Below are 24,119 nucleotides of genomic sequence, written 5' to 3'. Positions count from 1 at the left end.
ACAAAGTTATATTACTTGTAAAATGTGTATGTGTGTATATATATATATATATATATATATATATATAATATATTTTTTTTTTTGCTGGAATATCCGTTTTCCATCTAAAGGTAAAAACACACCAGCATGTGGTGGGAATGTGGCAGCCAAGTTTGCCAGCCAACAGTCAAGGAGTGGTCTGTCTGCATTCATCTCTCCTCATGCTGCAAGCATGCCTCCTGTCTGATGATTGACAGGGCTGCTTGATTTCAGCCAATGATGATGTCGCAGCAGGAAGGACTGTCAGTCATCAGACAGGAGGCGTGCTTGCAGTGTGGAAAGAGATGAATGCAAAGAGATGACTGCTTGACTCACAGCTGCTGTGTAACACCCCAATGGCACCAGATACTTCATTTACATACAGCACGGGCAGAAAACAATATAGAAAAAACCTAACTAACACACACACCATGTATAGGATGTATAGTATTATGACCTCTACATTGTACTGCCAGCAGCTTCACTTTGGAAAATCTGCTGACAAATTCCTTTTAAGTTTACATTTGGGCTAAAATGAATAAATGTTAGATAGAGGGACCGTATTACATCTTCCTAATGTCGGGGTGAAGACTGATGGCTGGTGTCAAGCCTTCCCACGGCCTGAGGACACCTACGCTTTCTTAGGGCCGTGTGGCAAGTTAAGCTGCACGCAGCATATCTATCTGATTCCTTGACTGATGATAAATCGATATCCGCCCCAGAATGGTGGAATGCAAGGAAGTCATTGAGCGAGCAGGTGTCAGCGTGCCACTTCCAGCAGAATGATGAGACTATCATTGATGAGACAGGAAATAGATGGAGGCGTTAGGGATTGATGAGAGGAAATCCCTGTCTACCTTTCGGTGATCACGCCAAAAAGATCAGCGCTTTAGCTCCATCGTGCACCTAATACTGCGTCGGCTGTGAAGTATAATGATTTACCTTTATTGACTTTGTGCTTCCCCTTAGCCAGTTATTACTACATGGGGATGTAAGTGAGATGGAGGATATATCAGCCTGTGTATTATAGTGCCCCTGGGGGAGCTGCTTGCTGGGCTTCTTTACCCATGGACTGTTTTATGTATTGTTTTTTATGTTACATATGTTATATATTGCCGATCCCCCCCGAGCACCAAAAGAATTGAACATTCCTACAGACTTGTAAGATATGGACACCAGACTTTTCTCCATGTTAGTGGCCACACAAACAATCACTTTATTGTTTGGGCAGCCATCTAAATATATTGCTATCGATAAACAGTGATTTATAGGGATGCACAAAAGATGCGGTCAACCGAGGAGCAGGCCGATTATGGCAACTCTACTTCCCAGTTAACGGCCCTAAGTCCTATAAGTTGTGAGGTCCGACGCCATGAAGGGGCGGGGAGTGGGGGGTGGACTTGGTCTCTACATTGGTTAGGTAGGTGGTACATGTCACAGTAACATCACACTAAGCTTATCTTCTTGGGCATCCTGGTGACACCTCTTCTCCAAGCAAGTGATGCACACACATCTGGCCATATACATAGTCTGAAAGAAAATATGTTTTATTAGATCAGGCGCTTCTTTCTTTGCTCCATAGTCCAGTTATAATGCGCATGTCCCCATCATAGGCACTATGGTGTAAAGTGAAACTGGCTCAGTTGCCCCTAGCAACCAATCAGATTCCACTTTTCATTCCTCATAGACTCTTTGGGAAATGAAAGGTGGAATCTGATTGGTTGCTAGGGGCAACTGAGCCAGTTTCACTTTACACCATGTTTGATAACTCTCCCCCATAAAGTCCAATAGAGAAAACCACATCTGAAATCGCCATTGGAGCAGATGATTTGCTAGTAGTTTATATCCCTTTTAGTCTTATACGCCTAGATGCCGAATTGCAGGCATGTCCTCAGATAACCAGGCTGCTACAGTATATGGGAATCTACACTTCATGAATAGAATGGAATAAATTAGTAGATTGCTATCTCGCCTATCATCCCCATCAATCTGTAATGAATGTCATTATATGGGTCTCACCTTAGAATTGTTGTCTCCATAGAAGCAAAACATACATAAACAAGGTTATAAAAGCTCAATCATTGTAGACATTAACCCCTTCCCGACCCCCAGAACAGGTTTGTTGGGAAAAGCAGCTATGTTTTTTTAATACCTGATACCCCCTTTAAGGGTTCTGGTCTGAATTCTAATAATTAAAGGGGTACGCCAACAAAAATCCTTTTCTTTCAAATCAGCTGGTTTCAGAAAGTTAAACAGATTTGATATTTACTTCTATTTAAAAATCTCAAGTCTTCCCATACGTATCAGCTGCTGTATGTCCTGCAGGACGTGGTGTATTCTTTTCAGTCTGACACAGTGCTCTCTGCTGCCATACCTGTACCAGACCGAAACTATCCAGAGCAGGACAGGTTTTCTATGGGGATTGGCTACTGCTCCGGACAGTTCCTGACATGGACAGAGGTGGCAGCAGAGAGCATTGTGTCAGACTGAAAAGAAACAAAAATTAGAACAGTGTCAAAGAAAATAAAGAGGGTACCAGGCTATGTGAAATTCAAACAACAGGCACAAAGGGCCAACTAGCCCACAGAACCTGGATTTCCCCTCTCCTCTACTAAAATATAACTTTTAATCAAACTATTAAAATGGAAAGAAAACACCACTTCCTGCCGGACATACAGCGGCTGATAAATATGGGAAGACTTAGATTTGTAATTTACTTCCAGTTAAAAATCCCATGTAGCTTTCTGAAACCAGTTCATTTGAAAGAAAAAGATTTTCACTGCACAACCCCTTTAAGGGCATGTTAATGAGGCTTATAACCATTGGACAAAGGAGTTGTACTTTAAACCAATTGATTTGAAAGAAAAAGATTTTCACTGAATAACCCCTTTAAATCAGACCAATTACCACTCCTGACCTTTGTGTTATAGTAAATCCTTGTATTCCCCATGAAATAACAATTCTGGATCACCTATTCTTATAGCTGTGTGATGTGCCGTTCCTTTGTTATTCTAACTAGAAATGTATGACTCCATAGCCAACTGGGCATTACCAATTGGGGCATGTCCTTACACTATCCAATCAGAGCTGACAGTGCTGAACTGTGTAAGGACACGCCCCCAACTGGTAACACCCACATCATTATTTACCTATAGATTTCTAGTAAGAATAACAGAGGAACGGCACATCACACAGCTGTAAGAATAGGTGATCCGGAATTGTTATTTGATGGGGAATACAAGGATTTACTAAAACAGACAGGTCAGGTGTGGTGACAGGTTCCCTTTAAGGTGTTGATGGGTGAAACCTAAGAAGCCACACCACCTGTATCTACTGGCTCCGTGCAGTATAGAAAGCATGTTTTCCCTATAAGAAGGTGACGGCTTACACCTTTCTGCTAGTTTCCCATAGCTCTGTCTCTGCATTCTTGTACTTGTTCCCTCTTAATAATCTCCCTTTGGCGTCTTTCATCTCTGCCGTTTCCTTATTTACTATTTGATGGAATTCCTCTGCCGGTTGCTCGGCAGCGCCACACCTTGTGCTAATCTGTAGTGAAAGCTAATTAAATATTAATATCAATTACTTGGGTTATTAATTCTCCTCAGTTGCCTTAAGGGGTCGGCCTCGCTACGCATTCGCCACAGCGTTGGTTTTAATAATTTTCCAATTGGCCTAAATTATTAATTAGTGCTAAATTATTAAAGTTGTGGGTATTAAATATGTACATTATTATTTTTAAACTGAGATAAGAGACATTAGTGTAATTAAATGGAAAAACAAGGGACGGACATATAACCGGAGGAATAGCAGAAGGTAACGGCTTAGTACGTAGGCCGTCAACTGTTAGTACAAGGGAAAGTAGGACGTGAACTCGGTTCATTAGAACCGGACGAGCATGCCTGTTATTTTTTTTATTAGGCTTCTTAAAGGGGTTGCCTAGGGACATGGCTGGTGGCATTAAAAAAAAAAAAAAAGAGAAGAAGTGATACTCACTTTCCTCAATCCCCTACAGCTCCGATTCCTCGTCACAGCTGCTTCCTTGTTCCTGTGACATGTCATCTTCATGGGAACTGTCCTTGTGGTGAGCCCCCAGATGATGTTGTAGCGGTGGGACAGCCGGTCACTTGCTAGGTGGAAGTGTGACACCAGTTCTTGTGGTGGATGGCCGAGATACAGCCGGACCTTTAGGGTTTTGTCACGTGACGCCAGTGCCTGGTGGGCACACAGGTGTGATGGCACGCCTGCTTTTGTAGTGTAAGGCCGGTTGTACCCTTTTTCCCTGTGGTCGGTGTTCTGTCGGGTTGCTGCAGGGTCCCTTGGGATAGTGTAGTCACGGTTGGCCAGGGTGGTGTAGTAACCCATCCGAATAGTGGTAGGACCCGCCACCCACAGATAGGGAAAATGTCCCAAGGTTGCGGTGTAAGTGCTGTGCAGGTGGTAGCCAGTAATTATAACGTTGACTTGGTTTACTTTTTGTAAATGTGCAGCAGGTAATACAACGAATCTTCAGGTACACGTGATACAGTTCCAATAAATACACATACATAGAACCATCAGATCTGTGGGATAAGTGCTGAGTAGGCTGTAGTAGAGTTGATAAGGTTGTACTGAGGTCGCGTAGTAGAGATGAGAGTGCCGTGAGAGTCTCAACCCAGTTAGTAATGTGCTCTGCCGGGAGGTTGGAGTGCTTAGAAGAATACTTGTAGAAAAATAAGAAGAAACAACCTGTGCCTGCGTTTTTAGCTTTTCTATAGTCTTACCACCGCCTTCTGCCCACTAGCTTTGGCTAAACCGTACTGATGGGTGACACAGGCCCCAGACCCTGTTACCTGGGATGAGCGGAATGGTTAGAGTTCCTAAGTACACCCGTGCCGCGAGATGGAGTTCATCGACTTTTCTAGTAACTTTGCTCCACTCGGATCAGTTCCTAGCTCCTTTTCTGCGGAGACTGTCCTGCACTTTACTGACTCTTGGTCCTCGGCGTGGGTTGAGGTTATCTGTAGGCTAGTCCTCTCCTGAAGGGCTTAACAGTGCATCACACAGCTTGTCTGGTGCCTCGAGTAAGAAGTTTGTAAGGAGGCTCTGCTCTGCGTCCTACCCATGTGGGGCACTGACTAAGAACTAAAAACTTTTAGAGGGGACCTGGCAAAGGACTAACTTCCTAACCTGCGCGTGTGCTGTGTTGTGGTTGGGTGGAAAGAGAGCAATAGGGAAACGGAACAGAAAAGAGAGAATAGGTCAGAAGAAAGAAGAAATCCCACTGGACAACAAAATCTGGTACATAGACAAATAGTAACCCTTTAGTAAACTTCAGCCGTGCAGCTTCTAGACTTTAGTTACACACTATAGCGACATCTAGTGGTCATCTGTAGTAACACAACAGCTATAGTAAAATCACAGATTTTACTTGTAAAAGTACAGACTTTTACAAAGGGTGTAAAGAATAGTAACACTCACAGTGGAATACCACATCACTCTCAGCCAATCACTGACTGAGGCGGGACATTGCTGCGGCTAATGATTGGCCGAGTGGGGCAGTTCTACTGGAAAGGAATCAGCACTGATAAATGGCGTCTGTGGGGGATTGGGGGGAGGTGAGTATCGCTTCCTTTTTATTTTTATAGTGGCCCCAGGCATACAAAAATTTTTTTAGCCCTTATTCTTTGGCTGATTATCGTTGGGGAGGGTTTTTGTCTGCCAAGAATCGGCCCATGTACAAGGACCCTTAGGATCCGCCAGCCATCTAATGTTTATGGCCTCCCGAGAACAGTTGGTCATGTTGGATTTCAACACACATCATCGCTATGTTCTTTGCAATATAAGTTACCACCATGAGGTGGTGGTGGTGGTGGTGGGGTTCCATTTAGTGGGATCAGGAGAAATGTATGGAAGCTTTAAGGCCCTTTTACACCGACAGATTATGTGACAGAATTTTTTAAGCCAAAGCCAGGAATGGATTTGAAAAGAGGAGGAATCTTAAGGTACTATTACACGGAACGATAATCGGCCGAATTGGGCCAATTCGGCCGATTATCGCTCCGTGTAATAAATGCAACGATCAGCTGATGACAACGATCATCGGCTGATCGTTGATATAGGTTAGAACCTATTTTTGTCGGGCGCCGACCGCGCATCGCTACGTGTAATAGCGGTGCATGGCCGGCGACTAACGATATACATTACCCATCCACGTTCCAGGGCTGCTCCTGCCGTCCTCTCCCGGGGTCCCGCGCGCGCTCTAACTTCACATTGCCCTGTCAGCTGATAGGCCGCTCAGCCAATCACAGGCCGCGGCGGTCCCGGCCTGTGATTGGCTGAGCGGCCTACCAGCTGACAGGCCACTGTGAAGCTAGAGTGCGCGCAGGACCCCGGGAGAATCGGACGGCAAGAGCAGCCCTGGAACGTGGATGGGTAATGTATGCCAGTTTAGCAAGGGCTGCAAAGACATCGGTAACGATGTCCTTGCAGCTCTTGTCAAACGATTATCGGGCCGTGTAATAGGTCCAGTAAACGAGCAACGATCTAGCAGATCGGCGCTCGTTTACAGGTATTATCGGGCCCTGCTCGGCCCGTGTTATACCACCCTTAGTCTTTCCTGTGTTACCTGTTCCTTGTTCATAGTCCATTCCTGGCTTTGGCTCAGATTAATCTGTTGGTGTAATAGGGCCCTTAGGTGTTTCATGACTGGGTTTATGCCAACATGGGGGGGGGATTTTATTTTTTATTTTTAACTAGAAAAATACAAAGGTGCAGTCATTGTTTTCTTAGCAAACTCTTAATTGTTGTTATCATGCAATAAAAACATTACTTTATCTGTAGATAAGATTCCTTGTACAGGCTTCTAGCAGACAAAGGCTATAACATAAGAACAACTGTTACTCTGTTTATGTAGCAACGTATGAAGGCAACCACCTGCACAGCCGTACCTAAGGACGTGATCAAAGATGATTAAATGATACCTTTTAGGGTTATACAGATTTTTAAAATACTTCTATTTAAAAATCTCAATTCTTCCAGTACTTATCAGCTGCTGTATGTCCTGCAGGAAGTGGTGCACTTTTTTTTCATTTTGACACAGTGCTCTCTGCTGCCACCTCCTCTGTCCATGTCAAGAACTGTCCAGAGCAGGAGAGGTTTTCTATGGGGATTTGCTACTGCTCTGGACAGTTCCTGACATGGACAGAGGTGGCAGCAGAGAGCACTGTGTCAGACTGGAAAGAATACACCATGTCATGGGTCTCTAAACTGCGGTCCTCCAGCTGTTACAATACTACATTTCCTACATTTCCCATCATGCCTGGACAGCCTGTCCGGGCATGGTGGGGATTGTGGTTTTGCAACAGCTGGAGGACCGCAGTTTGGAGATCGATGACCTACGTCCCGCAGGACATACATCAGCTGATAAGTACTGGAAGACTTGAGATTTTTAAATAGAATTAAATTACAAATCTGTAAAAGGGTCCTATTCCACCGGATAAGCAATGACGTAAACGAGCGCCGATCTGCTAGATCGGCGCTCGTTTACTGGGCCTATTCCACGGCCTCGATGATTGTGAAACAAGGGCTGCAGGGACATCGTTACCGATGTCCTTGCAGCCCTTGCTTCATACATTACCTGTCCGGGCTGCAGGTCTTCTTCTCCTGTTCCCGCGAGCCGCAGCAGCTGTCTGAACTGACAGACCGCTCAGCCAATCACTGGCCGCGGCGTTTCCAGCCAGTTTCCAGTCAGTTCAGACAGCCCCGCTCCGAAGCTAAAGCTGCGACGCGGGACCGGGAGAAGAAGACCTGCAGCCCGGTTCTGGATCTGCTGAAATCGTCGTTCGCCGCCGCGCACCGCTATTCAACCGTAGCAATGCGCTGGTGGCGAACAACGATTTTAGGTCTGAACCTATTCGGCCAATTATCGCTCCTGTAGAATTGGCCCCTAACTTTCTGACACCAGTTTTAAAAACTTTTTTTTTTCTTTCTAATATCTGAAGTACCCCTTTAATGTAAGACACTTGAAAACCGGGGGTTTTCATTCATCCATATCACCTCTGTAATATCACCACTTTCCCCCCCTCTCTTGTCTCCAGTTCAGGTGCGGTTTGCAATTAAGCTCCATTTACTTCAAGGAACTGAGTTTCAAACCCCACCCAATCTGGAGACAAGAGAGGGGGAAAAGTGGCCATGTTTTTGTAGCGCTGGATAGCCCCTTTAAAGTCAGTGATCACAGTCTGTAAGGTGTCGGGGCGACAGATCGATTAGAATGTTAACAGGATGGAGCAGTTTATGACAAGTCTTTCCTAGGCTACCGGTCTCCAGACTCGGCCTGATCTGGGACATGCCCTCCGCTCCTTTCTTTCAGCCCCTTGCCAAATCCTGTTTCGACATCCTTAAAAATGTCTCCCACATCCGTCCTTATCTTTACACTCTAACACTCATTACTGCGCTTATCATCCATCAGCTGCCGTAACACGTTATCCTCTACATATCAGGAATGCCGTTTTGCTGGTGCTGCCAGTCTTTGCTGTCCCTGTTTCCTCGAGAGTACAGGTCACCGATCCAGGCTAAAGGCCCTAATACATAAAGCGACTATCGGCCGTATTTGGCCGATTATAATCGATAATTTCCTTGTGTAATAAAAGCCGAAGTATGTCGGCTGATCGTTGCCTTTCTACATGTTAAAAGACAAATGAGATGAAGAGCAAGGATCAGCAGCTGGACCTCGACTGATCAAAACCTTAGATCGACATGTCAGAAACTGTTTGAAAATGTAGGTACACTTTAAACAGTCGCTTACCTTTCATCAATCAATAATACAAGTGAATATAATAAACCTTATAATATATCTTAGCAGACAAAGTGCCTCTTTCCTTCTCTCCCCCTAAACTTCACAATGAAAAAAAAATAATAATTTAAAAAATGTAAAAAAAAAAAGTAACAAATTTGGGCTTCTTACAAAAAAAGATGGAAAGGGGGAATGAGACAGAGAGATACCTCCCACACACAGAAGTTGCTGAAAGTTCTAGTGTTATATCTCACCCCAGTGCTTAATTCACTGCTTATACTGCTCAGTACTGCTTTATAAATGTGCGCCATTTTTACTCAATGGCTGCGTCAGGAACTGCAGGGCTGCACAAGCCCTTGTCCTGGCACAGTTACATATCGCTACCCCAGAGCCTATATAATACAAGTTAGCATTAGAATAGTCATTGGAATTGAGGATGGTGTCTGTGTTAAGAGCACTGTAGCTGCTCACTGTGCCACAACTGCAGCGCTTTTAACACAGACAGCTTCCCCATTTCTAATGCTAACACATATTATATAGATATCAGGGGAGGGTCAGTACAGTATCTGCATGCCGCAGGGCTAGTGATATGTAATTGTGCCAGGGCTTGTGCAGCCCTGCAGTTCCTGACACAGCCATTGGGAGCAGCAGAAGGGCAATGTCAACCTCTTTCTGCTGCCTCTCAATGTAAAAAAAAATATATAAAAAAATAAAATATGTATATACATAGAAACTTTCTTTAGTAAATGTATATTATAACGTTATATAACTTAAAAAAAAAACGTGAAAAAGAGAAAACCAGAACTTGCCAGAATTCAATTTAAAAGGGAATTCCATTGGAAATTGGAGCGTTGTGTGCACAGCATGACTGTCTGCTCTCAGGGTGTAGTAGACGGTGAAGTGAGAACAGAATGTTGTCAATGTTTGGGAAAATGTTTACAACCCCTGTAAATGTCTATAAGGGTCTTTGGTTGTAAAAAAAAAAAAAAAAAAAAAAAAAAAAAAAAAAAAATGAATAAGTACCTCAGTCATGATTTTATGGTTTTATTTGTCTGGTTCTTGTGAATGAACATTTTTAACGTCTTCCATATGCATTGTATTACTTTTACACACAAGCATATACCATGTGTAGGTATGGTCTGTAGCATCAAGGTTAGGACGCAACCACCATGGGGCCTCTGACACGATATTAAGGAGGAGATTTATCAAACATGGTGTAAAGGATTCCACCTTTCATTCCTCACAGACTCTTTGGAAAATGAAAGGTGGAATCTGATTGGTTGCTAGGGGCAACTGAGGCAGTTTCACTTTACTCCATGTTTGATAAATCTCCCCCATAGTGTATAATATAAATACGTATACTATAGCTGTATATACACCAGACCACTGCTTTTAAAGCAGAGTGGTGGTCGGTAACCTACACAATCAGGATGTCAACAGTGGGAGGAAAGAACATTAGTTTAATGAGAATACCCATAAAAGTAAAGGCTGGATTTAAAGGAAACTCAACATTACTTTCTTGCTGCCTGAAGCACAAGTCATCGGGGTGGTCCCCAATACCTTCTTCCTGCCCCATCAGCCTTGATTAACCCTTTCAGGACATACAGTTACATCCTTGGTCCTGAACGGGTTAATAAATCTCTTCCTGTTTAGGTATATGGAAAAATCTATCAACCAAGGCCGTCAGGGTAGATAAAAATTCACCAGGCTGCCCTGAAGACAAGTCATTTTCTACTAACAATTTTTCTTCTCGAAGTTTGCTGTAAACCAGGGATCGGGAACCTTCGGCCCTCCTGCTGTTGCCAAACTACAATCCTCATCATGCCTGGACAGCAGAATGGGAATTGTAGTTTTGCAACAGCTGTAGGGTCGAGGTTCCCCATCCCTGCTGTAAACTGTATATACTCCCATTCTAACCTGTTCAATCTTCTCTCCTGACAGATCAAAAGAACATGAAAGACCAAGAACTAAAACAACAGAAGCAAACAAAGTGCCTTGGAAACCAACAGGGAGCAGACGGAAGTTTCTAGCATATCCCATTGTGAACAAATACATTTATTTTTGCATATTGACTAAATAATGGACTTCCATAACCCTCACAACTTTACATTTTCTACATCGTCCTCCCCATAAGCCGATGGATGTAGTGGGTGAAAAACTGGTACAAGATACTGCGCGCCTCTCATCTCTGGTTTCCAAAATCGGTATATGGCTATTTCCCCCCCATTTTTACATATGCTCTTAAAAAAAAAAAGTTGCGACCTCCTATAGAACAATACTCGTAATGTTGTAAGGTTCTCGTTGCGATCCGTGTATACCGACCCTGTAATAGCTTTGCGACACTAGTAAATCAATGTATTTAATGCTTCTGCAAAAAAAAAAAAAAAAAGCAAATGTTTGGGTCAAATGTTTTTTTTTTTTAACCCAAAGTTGAATACTTATGGTCCCAAAAAGTTTGGTTCTTTTACTGATGAATTGCATGAGGAATTGCCTTGCCCATTGTCTGCCCAGGACAATGTATTCTTATGCAGAGATCATTCTACGAGCGTTCTCTTTACTTATAAGTACCGCGAAGACGTATGTGAGCGAGATACACAGAGGGGAAAGCGGATCTGTATATAGATGTAGACAGGCTGAAGCCATTCGTTTTCTGTATATTACATGTATAAAACATTCCAGTGACATGTGCAATATGTATATAGATGTAAATAGGACATACATAATAAAGTGTTTGGTATATATACAGCATGTGGTGTGGCAACCGTTCTACTGCGCTAGGTATTCTTGCTATATAAGAGAATAGGACACTACATGAGGGGTAGAGAGAAGAGACTAGCGGCTAGTGCTTCATGGAATGGGGTTAGGGTCAGCAGAAGCCATGGCCAGAGAACTAACTATCTGGACAAGTCACAAATCCAAAAAGGGGTTATGTAGGAATAGAAAAGTACAGCTATTTTTTGCATAAATAGCGCCACCACTGTCCTCAGGTTGTGTGTGGTATTACAGTCAAGCTCTATTCAATTGAATGGAACGAAGCTACAAAACCCACACCCTACAGAAGAAAGAGGCCATGTCCTTCTAAGCCCGGATAACCCCTTTACTGACCAAGCAGGGAGGTTATGTTTAGTGTGTATAAACCTTGGTTCTATCTGCATCGAAACGCAAGCCTCCTTTAATGCAACAACTCCTGCCTATCTGGAGAAGCCAACATTGATCTACAGCATCTTGGCAGACAGGCTCTCACTAAGCTTCAGTGAATGGCAGCCATCGATTCCCTACTGTACCAAGTGCCCAAAGAGAAAGGGAAGGTTTTAAAGGAGAACTCTGGCAGAGGGTGCAGGAACCGAATAAAGAATCTATACTTACCTGACCCTGTGCCTCCACAGTGCTGCATCACAAGGTGCTGCCAGGCCTCAGTTTCTCTCAGGTCTCGGTCTTGTCACAACCCACTCAGCCGGTCAGCGACTGTAGCAGTGTCCCACCCCAGTCACTAACTAGCTGAGTAGGCATTCCTGAGCCGTGTCGTGACGCTGTAGGAGTGGAGGTCCTCGAGAGGTGACGTGACATTGCGGGGGTGCAAGTATAGATTTACTATATTTCCACAACCCCTGCCTGCCAGCAGAAATTTTTAATTTTGGGCAGAGCTCTCCTTTAAGTAAGACAGCATTCACACGTTCAGTGTTCCGCACGTTACACAGATGTGGAATGCTTGTAACGGAGTCCTCCCCCCGCCTGGGCAACGCCTGTGATAAGATGCTGGGAACGGGGGAACTGTATGAATATGCGCCGGTGGGACTCTGTTACAGACGTTCCACGTCATTGTTCCACACAATGTGTGAATGCAGCCCAAGCCAGTCGCCTTTTGGAGAAGGACTGCAACAGACCTGAGAATTTGTGCAATAGACAGCATATATAATTGCTTATTAAAAAAATAAAAAATAAATGAAAATGGTCTTTATTTTCCGCTTGAGATTGATACCAGTGCCAGGTTAAAAACAAAAGTGTGCATCCTGTAAACCCTGACAAGTTTAATGGGAACCTGCAATGTTAGAACTACAAGCCACTCTGCAGGCGTCACATTACACAACAGGAGGAGCGGAGCAGACTGATAATATATTCTGTATAAACTTGTTTATTGCTCTAAACCTCTGCTCATTCTGGGCTTAAGAGTCCAGTGGGCGGTCCTAATCAATGATTGACAGTTACCAGTTTACACATACACACAGAAAAGGCTGTCAATTAAGATGAGTAAAGGTATAAGAAGTAACGTCAGAAACTTATTTCCTAGCCCAAAAAACCATACCAACAAGGATTACCGGGATTTTTTTTTTTTTTTTTTTTACTGCTTTTCTAGCTCTTAATTATTATTTTTTTTCATTATTAGTCATGTGATCCTTTCATCATGTGACTAAAAACGCATCAGAAAACAGCAATATGCATATAAATATAGCATTTTATATAGAAGTCTATGTGAGAAAATACCACTATTTCGTTAAAAAGAAAAGAAAGAAAAATTGCTAAGAACGCCAAACACAAGAACGTCCTGTGGATATGGCGGTTTAAATTTACCTATTGATTTTCAACATACATCTGACTGCAGCATTTTTAAGCCAAAAAAACCCCCCGCCATGTGGCAATTTTGGCATTTTTAACCTATTTCATGCTCTCTTTTTTTAAACAGCGCCACCCTATCCTCAGGCTGAGTGTGGTATTACAACTTCACTTCAATAGACCTGAGCTGCAAGACAAGACACAAACTGAGGAGTACGGTGATGTTTGAAAAAAAAAAAAAAAAAAAAGCAGCTATGTATTTCTAATCTTGGGTAACCACTTTAACCCCTTTAAATTTCTCACATCATCATGCTCCACTCCTCCTGCACTAATGCATGACGCCTGCAGAATGGTCTGCACTTTTTACATGTCAGGTTCCTTTTAATATCAAGGTATAAATTATAGATCAAGTCTTGTTCCATTGTTAAATATGAGACTAAAAGATTAATGTACTGTCATAAGACAACAGATGCGGCCATGGCGCACAGCTCCAACGTCATTCCTTATGCGTAATACTAAGAGCACTTCTCCAAGAAGGATTTACAGCATCTAAGACATTGCTGGTAGACAGTCTCAAAATCTTCATCGCTGCCCTGAAAATGGGGGAAAACAAAGTAATAATTACCGTAGCCAAAGTGGGCCCTTATAAAAGATATAAAGAGTTCATGTAATCACTGTATTTCCTATAGGGGAAACTTCTTATGCTGTGCTTCAATAGTATGTATATTATATGGCACAATATCAAAGAGATAGCCCATCGCTGTACTCTCCTATCCTCAGCAAACCAATAGACAATGAATGGAGAAGTGGTTGAGTCAGATTCCGGTTCAGAAATCCTACTTTAGTAATCAGACACTTATACACTTATACCTTATTCTGTGAATAACGGATCAGGTCACCCGCTATACTTACTATACACTTTCCTTTCATTCAAACTGGTGTCATAAAGTTATATAGATTGCTAATTTACTTCTATTTAAAAATTTATAGTCTTCCAGTATTTATCAGCTGCTGTATGTCCTGCAGGAAGTGGTGTATTCTCTCCAGTCTGACACAGTGCTCTCTGCTGCTACTGTAAGTACTGTAAGGCTTGATATTTTTAAATAGAAGGAAATTACTTTAGTTAATAAACTTTCTTATACCACTTGATTTGAAAAGAAGAAAAAAAAAAAAAAAAAAAATCACTGGAAAACCCCTTTAAAGAAACTATTTGAGCAGAGTTAAGCAAGGTTTAGATTTGGCATGAAGTGTTCTTTTAAAATCTCATAAGGAAATACATGATTACTTATTGCAGGGATTTGTAAACCTGATATAACCTTGACAATCTATGGGGGAGATTTATCAAACATGGTGTAAAGTACCGCTGGCCCAGTTGCCCCTAGCAACCAATCAGATTCCACCTTTCATTCCTCACAGACTCTTTGGAAAATGAAAGGTGGAATCTGATTGGTTGCTAGGGGCAACTGAGCCAGTTTCACTTTACACCATGTTTGATAACTCTCCTCCATTGTAAGCGCCTATTCCTACATAATATAAAGAGCTGTCCACTACAGCCGGACTTTCTTGCAGTTTAGCCCTCAGTGTGATCACATACCGCTCACTGTATAAAAGAGATTCAGCCAAAGCTTACATAATATGGATCCTCAATGATGAGGTGCTTTTGGGGGTCGTAGCTTCCCAGCAATTCGATCTTGGCTTTGCAGTTCTGCACTTGGCTGCATTTACGCTTCAAGTCTCTGTATAAACAGAAGAGAGGAACCTCAGGGGTGCTACACGGATCAGGAGAGGATTCCTGCATACATTAACATTCAGTTTTAGGCTATGTTCATACTACGGCCGTAGTTTTGAGGGTGGAACGATGCCCTTTTTTCAATGCGATCCCGGCCGGAGCGTACACACATCGTATGCGCTCCGGCCGGGATCCCACGCGGCGCCGGAAAAGACTGACATGTCAGTTTTCTGCGGCCGCAATTCAGTGAATTCCGGCCGCAGAAAGACCTGTCAGTTCACACAGTGAAGCAAGCGGCTCTGGCCACTTGCTTCACTGTGGGCTATGGGAAGCTCTGATGCGGGCGCACGCTGATGCGCCCGCATCAGAGCTCCGCGGCCAGAAAGATCACCCGGCCGGGGTCACGGAATGGCCGGATGTTCACAGCGTGTGAACATAGTCTTACAGTGGAAGTATATACTATATACCAGGGATAGGGAACCTTTGGCCTTCCAGTTGTTGCAAGACTACAATTCCCATCATGCCTGGACAGCCAAAGCTTTAGCTTTGGCTGTCCAGGCATGATGGGAATTCTAGTTCTGCAACAGCTGGAGGGCTGAAGGTTCCCCATTCCTACTGTGTAAACCATAGGTGGCCAAACCTGACACTGGTTTGGCTGACAGTATAAGGCAGGGGTAGTAAACCTTGGCTCTCCAGCTATTGCAAAGCTCCCATCATGCCTGTCCAGCCAAAGCATTGATGGTCTATGGAGCATTCTGCCTGGCTATCATGGGTGCTCCCAAAGACAATGACTGGAGCTGCCACCGGCAATACTATTCAACGGTAGATGTTAGATGCCTGTTCACTGGTGTCCCAGAGGTCAGAACCTCCCCCAATTATGTATCCAGTGGAAAATATGGAATCCCCCTTTAAGAAATACGTCACTAACCTTAGATTACTTTCATCCATGCACAGGATATAATCATAGGAGAGGAAGTCCTGCTTTGTGATCTACAAACAAAAACAAGAGGCTGGATCAGTGATTTATACTGACTATAGACATACGTGACATTGGTCGCAATTTACTGCAGATTCTTCTTACTAGAATTATTTTTTCCATCTGACACTATCGACTGTGTGATCACCGGGCCCATCTGTACTATTACACCGTAGCTATCGAAGTACATATGCCATGACTGAACCCCCTAACCGGACATGACGCAAAAACGGTCCCTGGCTGGACAACCCCTTTTAAAGAGTTCTCCAGTGAAAGTTTTTTTTCTTTTAAATCAATTGATGCCAGAAAGTGATGAAGATTTGTAAATTAATTCTATTTAAAAATCTCCAGTTTTCCTGTACTTATCAGCTGCTCTATGACCTGCAGGAAGTGCTGTATTCTCTCCAGTTGGACACAGTGCTCTCTGCAATCCAGAGCAGGAGAGGTTTTCTATGGAGATTTGCTTCTGCTGTGGACAGTTCCTGACATGGACAGAGGTGGCAGCAGAGAGCACTGTGTCAGACTGGAAAGAATACACTACTTTAGCAGCTGATAAGTACTGGAAGAGATTTGAGATTTTTAAATAGAAGTAATTTAGAAATCTGTAAAACTTTCTAACACCAGTTGATTTAAAAAATAAATAAAAATAAAAAAAACACACAAAACCAGAGTACCCCTTCAAGGATATCCTACATCTGTGAGTGTCTTGTTAAAATGAATAAGAAATACATACCTTGTGACCTAAGACTATGATAGTAGGGAGCAGAAAAGTAGCAGCTGTATGCCACCCCTATGTAATCCATGGGTCATATGAAGTGTATGTAGATTCTGTGCAATTTATTACACATAGGACTGGGTAGACGCCATCTTTATCCCTTTTAGTAATTCTAATCTAGCTCACAATATATACCCCATCACCAAAAAAATCCCCTCCTGCAGTCACCAGGCAATGATATCACACACTACTACAGGTATAACACCTTGCTGGATTGGCAGAAGACTTCTAGTATATAGCAAAGAGACTGTAGAAAAGAAGCTCTGAGTGGCGTCCAAGCAGAAGATATGAGAACACAGGCGGTCCTATACCTGTCGTGCCTTATGCGTTGTTTCGGTATCATGGCTTTTTAGGCACTTTATGGCCCTTGAATCTGGGGAGCAACCCACGTTCCAGTGAGAGGTAGCGGCGCTGTCTATGGACCACTGCAATACAAAACATAATGGATAGGATTCAATGACGGGAGGAGAGGAGGTACGTTACCTGCCTGGCTGTGTGGCTCATGGGAACGCCGTGCTTCCTCATACAGCTCTGGCCACGGTAGTCCGGGGGGTTTCCTATTTCATAGGTGGAGGTGGCCGCACTGTCTATGTGCCACTAGAACAGAAACAAAAACAGTCCATTTCATCGGAACATTTCCTTACAGTAGGCCATCATGGGTTGATCATTGAGGGGGGGAGGGAGAGCTGGGTCACATTTCTATTTTTATGCAAAATAACCTCCTAAAGGTACTACCGTGTATAAAGTACTCAGGGGTTTACTATGATTTCATTTGACTATTATATTAAGGAAATATCACTTTAAATGACTGGTCAGCATTCATCCCTAGAGAAACCTTGTTTCACGAAAATAAAACAGGGTCCTATATCATAGTATAGTGTAATTCTATCACCTGTGATTATACCTGATAGAATTATACTCAGTGCATCAGGTATTATCACAGGTGATATATTCAGTGCATCAGGTATTATCACAGGTGATAGAATTAGGCTGCATTCACGCGTTCTGCACGGAACACGGACGTGGAATGTCTATAATGGACCCCCCCCCTCCCGGGCAGAATCTGTGATAAGAACTGTATTCATATGCGCTGCGCTGTAATGCCAGCGCCGCATGGCTGATTCATTACAGCGTGGTGCGTATAAATACAGTTCCCCCCCTCCCAGCATCTTATCACAGATGCTCCCGGGTAGGGGAAAAGTCTGTTACATGCATTCAACGTCCGTGCAAAACATGGAATGTGTAAATGCGGCCTTATACTCATCAGGTATTTTCACAGGTGGTAGAATTATACTCAGTGTATCACCTGTGAAATACTAAGGAAATCCTCAAACCACGACCTGTTGGTGGCCATGAGGACTGGAGATGAGAAGCACTGTCCTGCACGATCCATGAGCAGACACAGATCATACACCAGCATGCAGTCTGCTGACACATGAAACGCCCTGCAGGTTATTAGAGAAGGTGATTCCAAGAAGAGGGGAAAATCTAGGAATTGCAAATTAAAGCGGCTCTAGACCACAGAGATACATCAATGGTAATATCTGTCTCACCCCATATAACAGCACTGACTGTGTGCAATACTGATACCTGCTGAGAACATTATGAGAACATCCACAAGACGTACAACATGTAAAGTATAACAGGACATCCAAGATTAGAGAGCCTAAAAGAGGCTGAAGCTGTTCTATTTCTCAGACTTTCATGAAGTTGTGCACAGCATGCACGGCTATACAGGTGCAGCACACAGCCGAGGTCTTGTGCCCCAGAGTTTTGGCAATTGGTTGGGATATTAGCATCCAGACCCCAACGATGCAAACCGCTGATGTGTCTCTGGGAAATGTCAGCAGATTGCATCAAATGTGGGAACATCTTAAAGAAAAAATGCAGCAACTTTCTAGCAAAAACAGCGCCGCTCCTGTCCTCAGGTTGTGTGTGATAAGACAAGTCATCTCTTTTTTTTAAAGCCTGAATAACCTCTTTAAAGTGACTGTACCACCAGGCCCAGGCAGAAGCACTGGAGGCGGCTGACCCACCCTTAGTGGGAAGAATCTCCAGCCCCTCCATGACGTGACTCCATTAGAATCAATGGAACCCTATCATAGAGGGGCTAAGGTTTCCTCCCACCAAGGGTGGGTCGGCCGCCTCCAGTGCTTCTGCCTGGGCCTGGTGGTACAGTCACTTTAAAAGGGGTAGTCCGGCGGGGGGGGGGGCATTTTTTTCCTGACACCGGAGAGGAGGTGGTTGAGGGAAACTACGTCCACTCACCTCCCCACTTCCAGCGGCGGGTCCAGCATCGCAGCGCGGGACCCGCCACTGGAACCGGGGAGGTGAGTGGATATCGTTTCCCTCAGCCACCTCCTGCCCGGTCCCAGGAAAAAAATGCCCCGCCCCCCCCCCCCCCCGCTGAAGTACCCCTTTAAGTACATTTAAAAAAAAAAAAAAGTTATTTCCCCATTTAATATGTGCTAATGTAGAGGGCTCTCTAGAAGCGGGTGATGTGTTACAAACACTGTGGAGGCATATAGTTGTATACTTGTGTAAGCTATACATCAACATTTATTGAATACATATGACATAGTTAATAATCAATCGTCACTATAAAAAACTTTGTATGGGTAAGACTAATAATAAAAGAAATCTAGATGCGTAGGAAATATAAAATAATTGTGTATAGATACCTAACTAATGTAAAGATGAGAAAGATAATAGAATAAAATAAAATAAAATCTGTATGATAAAATAAGTGTGTAAAGGGAGCCTAGTGAAGTTGCCTGCGCCGGGCCCAGCGCAGGCAGCTCACCCAGATGTGTATGGCAGTAGTCCCGAATCAGGAGATCTAGCTTGAGCTTATATCGCTGGATGGCCGTTGGAGTGATTGTATTCGTATCCTGGTGAGACAGCTTGCTATTTGAGTTGTACACTTTGGGTGAGATAAGATGGTATTAGATGAAAAATGGTGGAATATCCATCTCTCACCCTGTCGGCGGTAATTCCCACGGTCCGGTATAGTATTGCAGCGACAGTCCGTGTTCCAGTCAATGCGGCTACTTTGCGATCCGTGCAGTTAAGGTCTAATGCAGCACGGTGAGCTGTCTCCTGTTGTTTGCGGCGTCCGCATGCATCTGAGCGCGCGCTCTGGCTAACTGCCGTTTGATTTGAATGTCCAGACAGATCAGCTTAGGTTCGGGATATACTCCAAAAACAGTAGATGTTAAAAAAGGCTCTGTTATCTTTGGTTCTTGAACGCGTTTCAGGAGGTCTACTTGCTCCTTTCCTCAGCAAAGAACTTTAGAGAACACTGGTGCAACCATATCCATTTGGACTTTATATCCGTTCTAAATCCATCTACAAGACCCGTAGTGGATCATTCCGGATGATTTTGCCTTGTGTGAATTCTGTAGATCCAGTTGTCCAATGTGGCTTCTCTCCTGTGTGAGTTCATATTCAAATAGATCGATTTTCCAGTGTGGCTTCTCTCCTGTGTAAATTCTGGTTTTTTATAAAACAGGATAGTAATATTGTTGATCAATATACATTATGAGCTAAGTGGGTTGGTTCCACTATGACTGCTAGGACTGGATCCAGTTTGTGTATCTTTGAATGCCATAAGTTCATATCAGCTTGTGCATACATGCACATACATAAACATATATGTATATAAATAAATATAGAATAATAAATAAATAAATAAATACACACGTAGATACATGTAGGAAAAGTAAGTAAGTGAATGAATAGATGGATCTTAATAGAGCAACGGGGTTCACACAAGGTGGTTTGAATACTGGTGGAACAGTATTTGTGTATACATCAAAACGAATAGATAAATGAATACGCCCGCGTGCACATATAAACATATAAATAAATAGATGGGTAAATAACTAAATAGATCTTGACGGGGCGACATTTAGAGGAGCTTCAGGGGGTGTGAGGTTGTTGGAAAATAAAACTCTTTACAAAATCTTGCAAATGACCCAATATTGTATACTAGGTTTCTTAAAGTAGTTGTTCATCAAAAAAAAGAATTCCTTTCAAATTAGCTGGTGCAAGAGATTTGCAATTTACTTCTATTAAAAATCTCCAGTCTTCCAGCACTTATCAGCTGCTGTATGTCCTGCAGGAGGTGGTGTATTCTTTCCAGTCTGAAACAGTGCTCTCTGCTGCTCTCTTCCATGTCAGGAACTGTCCAGAGCAGTAGCAAATCCCCATAGAAAACCTCTCCTGCCCCGGACAGTTCCTGACATGGACAGAGGTGGCAGCAGAGAGCATCGTGTCTGACTGGAAGGAATGCACCACTTCCCGCAGGACATACAGCAGCTGATAAGTACCAGAAGACTTGAGATTTTTTTAATAGAAATAAATTACAAATCTTTGGCACTTTCTGGCACCAGTTGATTTGAAAGAAAACATTTTTTGTTGAACTACCCCTATAAAGGGGTTATCCAGGCTTAAAAAATCGTAGCTGCCTTCTTCCAAAAACAGCACCGTCCCTGTCCTCAGGTTGTATGTAGGTTGTATTAAAACACGGCTTCATTCACTTTAATACAACTGAGATTTAAAACTGCACTCTGAGGACAGGGGTGGTGCTGTTTCTGGAGGGAAGCAGATAGGTCTCTGTATTTCTGGATACACAGACAGCCTACCCGCCCCTGGGATGTATTCTCTTCTTACCTCGTGTGATACACCTTCATCTGCTACCAGCTTCCTAAACACAGCTTCCGCTATTGGAGATCGACAGATGTTTCCTGCAAGAGATAAATCAGATATCGAGGTGACAAGTGTCCTGCAGCCAAAAGTTCATCACACTCAAAAACTTGGGAGGAAAAAAGGAAAAAAAAAAAATTGAAGAGTGAAAAAAAAAAAGTCAAAAGTTTATGTTTATCAGGGTCTTGGTGCCGAGACCCCCTCTAATCTCAAGTTATATTTGGGAGGAAGCACTTTACTTACTAGTGCACCACTCGATTCGACTATGGAGCCTGTCTCCTGCAATGAGAGGGTTATAGTGGCAAGTCAGAGGAGAAGAGCACAGGGATGCTCTTCTCCCAGCTATATCTAGAACAGGGATGGGGAACCTTTGTCAGTCCAGCTGTTGCAAAACTACAATTCCCATCATGCCTGGACAGCCAAAGCGAAGCTTTGGCTGTCCAGGCATGATGGGAATTGTAGTTTTGCAACAGCTGGACTGACAAAGGTTCCCCATCCCTGATATAGAGAATCTGGACTATGAGGGGTACGCTGCTGCCTGAAGAGGGGAACTGTTCCTACATATGCCATAGATTTATACAGCCGGAATCCGATATACCATTGATGCCCGATACTTAACCCTTTAATTGCCACATTTAGAGGTAAGACAAAGACCGAGGCTCACTGGTAGTTTATGGGTCTGCCACGTATGTACCATCATATAACTACACAAAGTACCTCTAAATCGCATCGTCCTCCACACTAAGCTCTCCAGGTGTGGTAGAACTACAACTCCCATCATTCCCTGAGAGCTGAAGGCTACAGAGGGGTTACATGTTGCATGTTTCTGTGTTTTTGTGGGTCACCCTGATCCCTCAGAGCAGGGACCCCCAGCCTGTGCCTCATCAGCTGTAGTTCTGCCCCCCTGATCTGGCTAAAGTCATTCATCCTGTAGTCTGACACTAATGGCAGCAGCTCCATAGACTTTATCACGTGTTCCCAGCAGAACTGCCTCATACTTTGCAGAAGTGCTGAAAAAAAAGACGCCACACTCACCTAGACACACAAACAGCACAGACTTGCTCCCAGCAGCCGCCATCCCCGCTGCCTTCTCGCCAGTAGAGGACTCTCACATTACCGGAAGTGCGTCACTTTACGGCTCTTTTAGTCCCAGACAGGGAACGCCTGACCGAGCGGCGGCCGACGTCACCGTGCGGCGTCACGTGACTCGCCACATTTGACAGCATGTAAATACGAGGCCGGGTCACGTGGTGGCGAGAGTGCAGAGGAGAGGGGGGCGGGGTAGCGACAGGTGTAAGCCCCGCCCATTTCTCTGGGCTCTCACCTGTTTGCGGGGCGTGGTGCGGCACAGGAGGAAGCGGTGCGGAGCTGACAGGGCTGCCCCCCCCATAATAGAGGGAAGCGGGACTGTGGTGATGTGAGTGATCGGGAGTCTACAGCCAAAGCAGCAGCAGTGAGTAGCCATCTATGTGTGCTTGTTTGTAGTTGTCACCTGGTTATCATTGTCACCTTCTCCCCTCCAAGCATAGGGGCTCTGGGTAAGCTCCTTAGTGGCTGTCAGCCAGCTGTCCATAGATGGGAAATTTAGAGTGGTTATCCAGGGCTACAACAACATGGCCACTTTCCCCCTACTGTTGTCTCCAGTTTGGGTGGGGTTTTGAAACTCAGTTCCATTGAAGTAAATGGAGTTTGAAACCCCACCTGATCTGGAGACAACAGAGGGGGGAAAAGTGGCCATGTTTTTGTAGCGCTGGATAACCCCTTTAAGCCTAGAAATGAAATGCTATTTAAAGGGATTGTCTATATATGAAAAAGTGATGGTATATGCCTAAGATATCTCCTTATGGTCAGTGAGGAGGTGTAACGCCGCACTCCCAGCTTCATTCGGCACCTCCGGGTACCCAGGGGCCCATATACTGGAGGGAAATCAAAATGGCTATGAGGTGAAGCTACGAGAGGTCGGATCCCGGCTAATCATCAGGTGTATCTGTTTATGAAAAGGGATCGATGATCCATAAGTAATAAAATCCTTGAAAAACAATGAAAGCGGCAAGAAAAACGGTCCGTGTTGCCCATAGCAACCAATCAGTTCAGATATCAAGAGTATAAATTTGAATTGGTTGCTATGAGAAACAACGGCCATTTTTATTCTAGACAAAGCTTCCCCAGCGTTCCTGAATAGGAGGAGTGATAGCTGTGAGTGTAATGTGCTGCAGGCAGAGCCGCCTCCATTCTGCTGAACTGAACTCATCTTCTTCCTTTGAGCAGAAATTTCTTCAACAAATCAAGTTAATTTAATGTAAAAAAAAAAAGTCTCATCTTAAAAGATTTCACCCAGTTGTTAGATGCAGCTGAGAGAAGTGCCGGACCGTGTGCTTCTCTCACTGCTCAGTCCTACTTATTGAAGGTGATGCTCCCCCATGATACGTCTTTGCAGCAGCCTGTCTCCACTATTGAGTCAGATCGAGAAGTGAGCATGGAAGTGAAGCGCACAGTCCTGCGCTTCTCCCAGCTATATCTAACCATTAGAGGGTGTTTAGTAGTCATCCCCAACCTGTGGCTCTCCATCAAAAGTACAACTCCCATGATGGAG

At 43.8% G+C, this 24,119-nt stretch overlaps 3 protein-coding genes across 6 annotated transcripts in view; 2 read left to right on the top strand and 1 right to left on the bottom strand.

The window, feature by feature from the left end:
* The window catches only part of ALKAL2 (ALK and LTK ligand 2), a 38,536-nt gene extending 27,529 nt beyond the window's left edge, over window positions 1-11,007 (top strand). For all 3 annotated transcript variants that reach the window (XM_069973045.1, XM_069973044.1, XM_069973043.1), the window contains exon 6: window positions 10,730-11,007. The gene's annotated coding sequence lies outside the window, so the exon portion shown is untranslated. The remainder of the gene's footprint in view (window positions 1-10,729) is intronic.
* A 2,556-nt stretch (window positions 11,008-13,563) lies between these two features.
* ACP1 (acid phosphatase 1) lies at window positions 13,564-22,702 on the bottom strand. Of its 2 annotated transcripts, none has more exons than XM_069973042.1 (6): window positions 22,562-22,702; window positions 21,494-21,567; window positions 17,131-17,244; window positions 15,997-16,058; window positions 14,970-15,075; window positions 13,564-13,932 (listed from the first exon to the last, which is right to left on the bottom strand). In XM_069973042.1, the coding sequence occupies exons 1-6, from the start codon at window positions 22,602-22,604 to the stop codon at window positions 13,855-13,857; spliced, it is 477 nt and encodes a 158-aa protein (XP_069829143.1). In that variant the 5' UTR covers window positions 22,605-22,702; the 3' UTR covers window positions 13,564-13,854. The 2 variants fall into 2 exon arrangements, with proteins under 2 accessions (XP_069829143.1, XP_069829142.1); XM_069973041.1 differs by lacking the exon at window positions 17,131-17,244 and adding an exon at window positions 17,303-17,416 and having other exon boundaries at window positions 22,562-22,698.
* The window catches only part of SH3YL1 (SH3 and SYLF domain containing 1), a 79,435-nt gene continuing 78,011 nt past the window's right edge, over window positions 22,696-24,119 (top strand). The window contains exon 1 of the mRNA XM_069973039.1: window positions 22,696-22,979. Within this exon, the coding sequence (XP_069829140.1) occupies window position 22,979 (1 nt within the window). The 5' untranslated portion in view covers window positions 22,696-22,978. The remainder of the gene's footprint in view (window positions 22,980-24,119) is intronic.

Source organism: Dendropsophus ebraccatus, chromosome 6 (genome assembly GCF_027789765.1).
Source record: "Dendropsophus ebraccatus isolate aDenEbr1 chromosome 6, aDenEbr1.pat, whole genome shotgun sequence".
Classification (NCBI taxonomy): domain Eukaryota; kingdom Metazoa; phylum Chordata; class Amphibia; order Anura; family Hylidae; genus Dendropsophus; species Dendropsophus ebraccatus.
The sequence above is the reverse complement of the archived record's forward strand: the minus strand, read 5'-3'. Positions and strand labels throughout refer to the sequence as shown.

Excerpts from the sequence above, each read along its gene's own strand:
- ACP1 (XM_069973042.1), bottom strand. The coding sequence starts at position 22,604 with ATGGCGGCTGCTGGGAGCAAGTCTGTGCTGTTTGTGTGTCTAG. Across the intron at positions 16,059-17,130 it reads CAACGCATAAGGCACGACAG|ATCACAAAGCAGGACTTCCT; the intron begins GTATAGGACCGC and ends TTTTGTTTGTAG. Across the intron at positions 13,933-14,969 it reads TCATTGAGGATCCATATTAT|GGCAGCGATGAAGATTTTGA; the intron begins GTAAGCTTTGGC and ends CCCCATTTTCAG.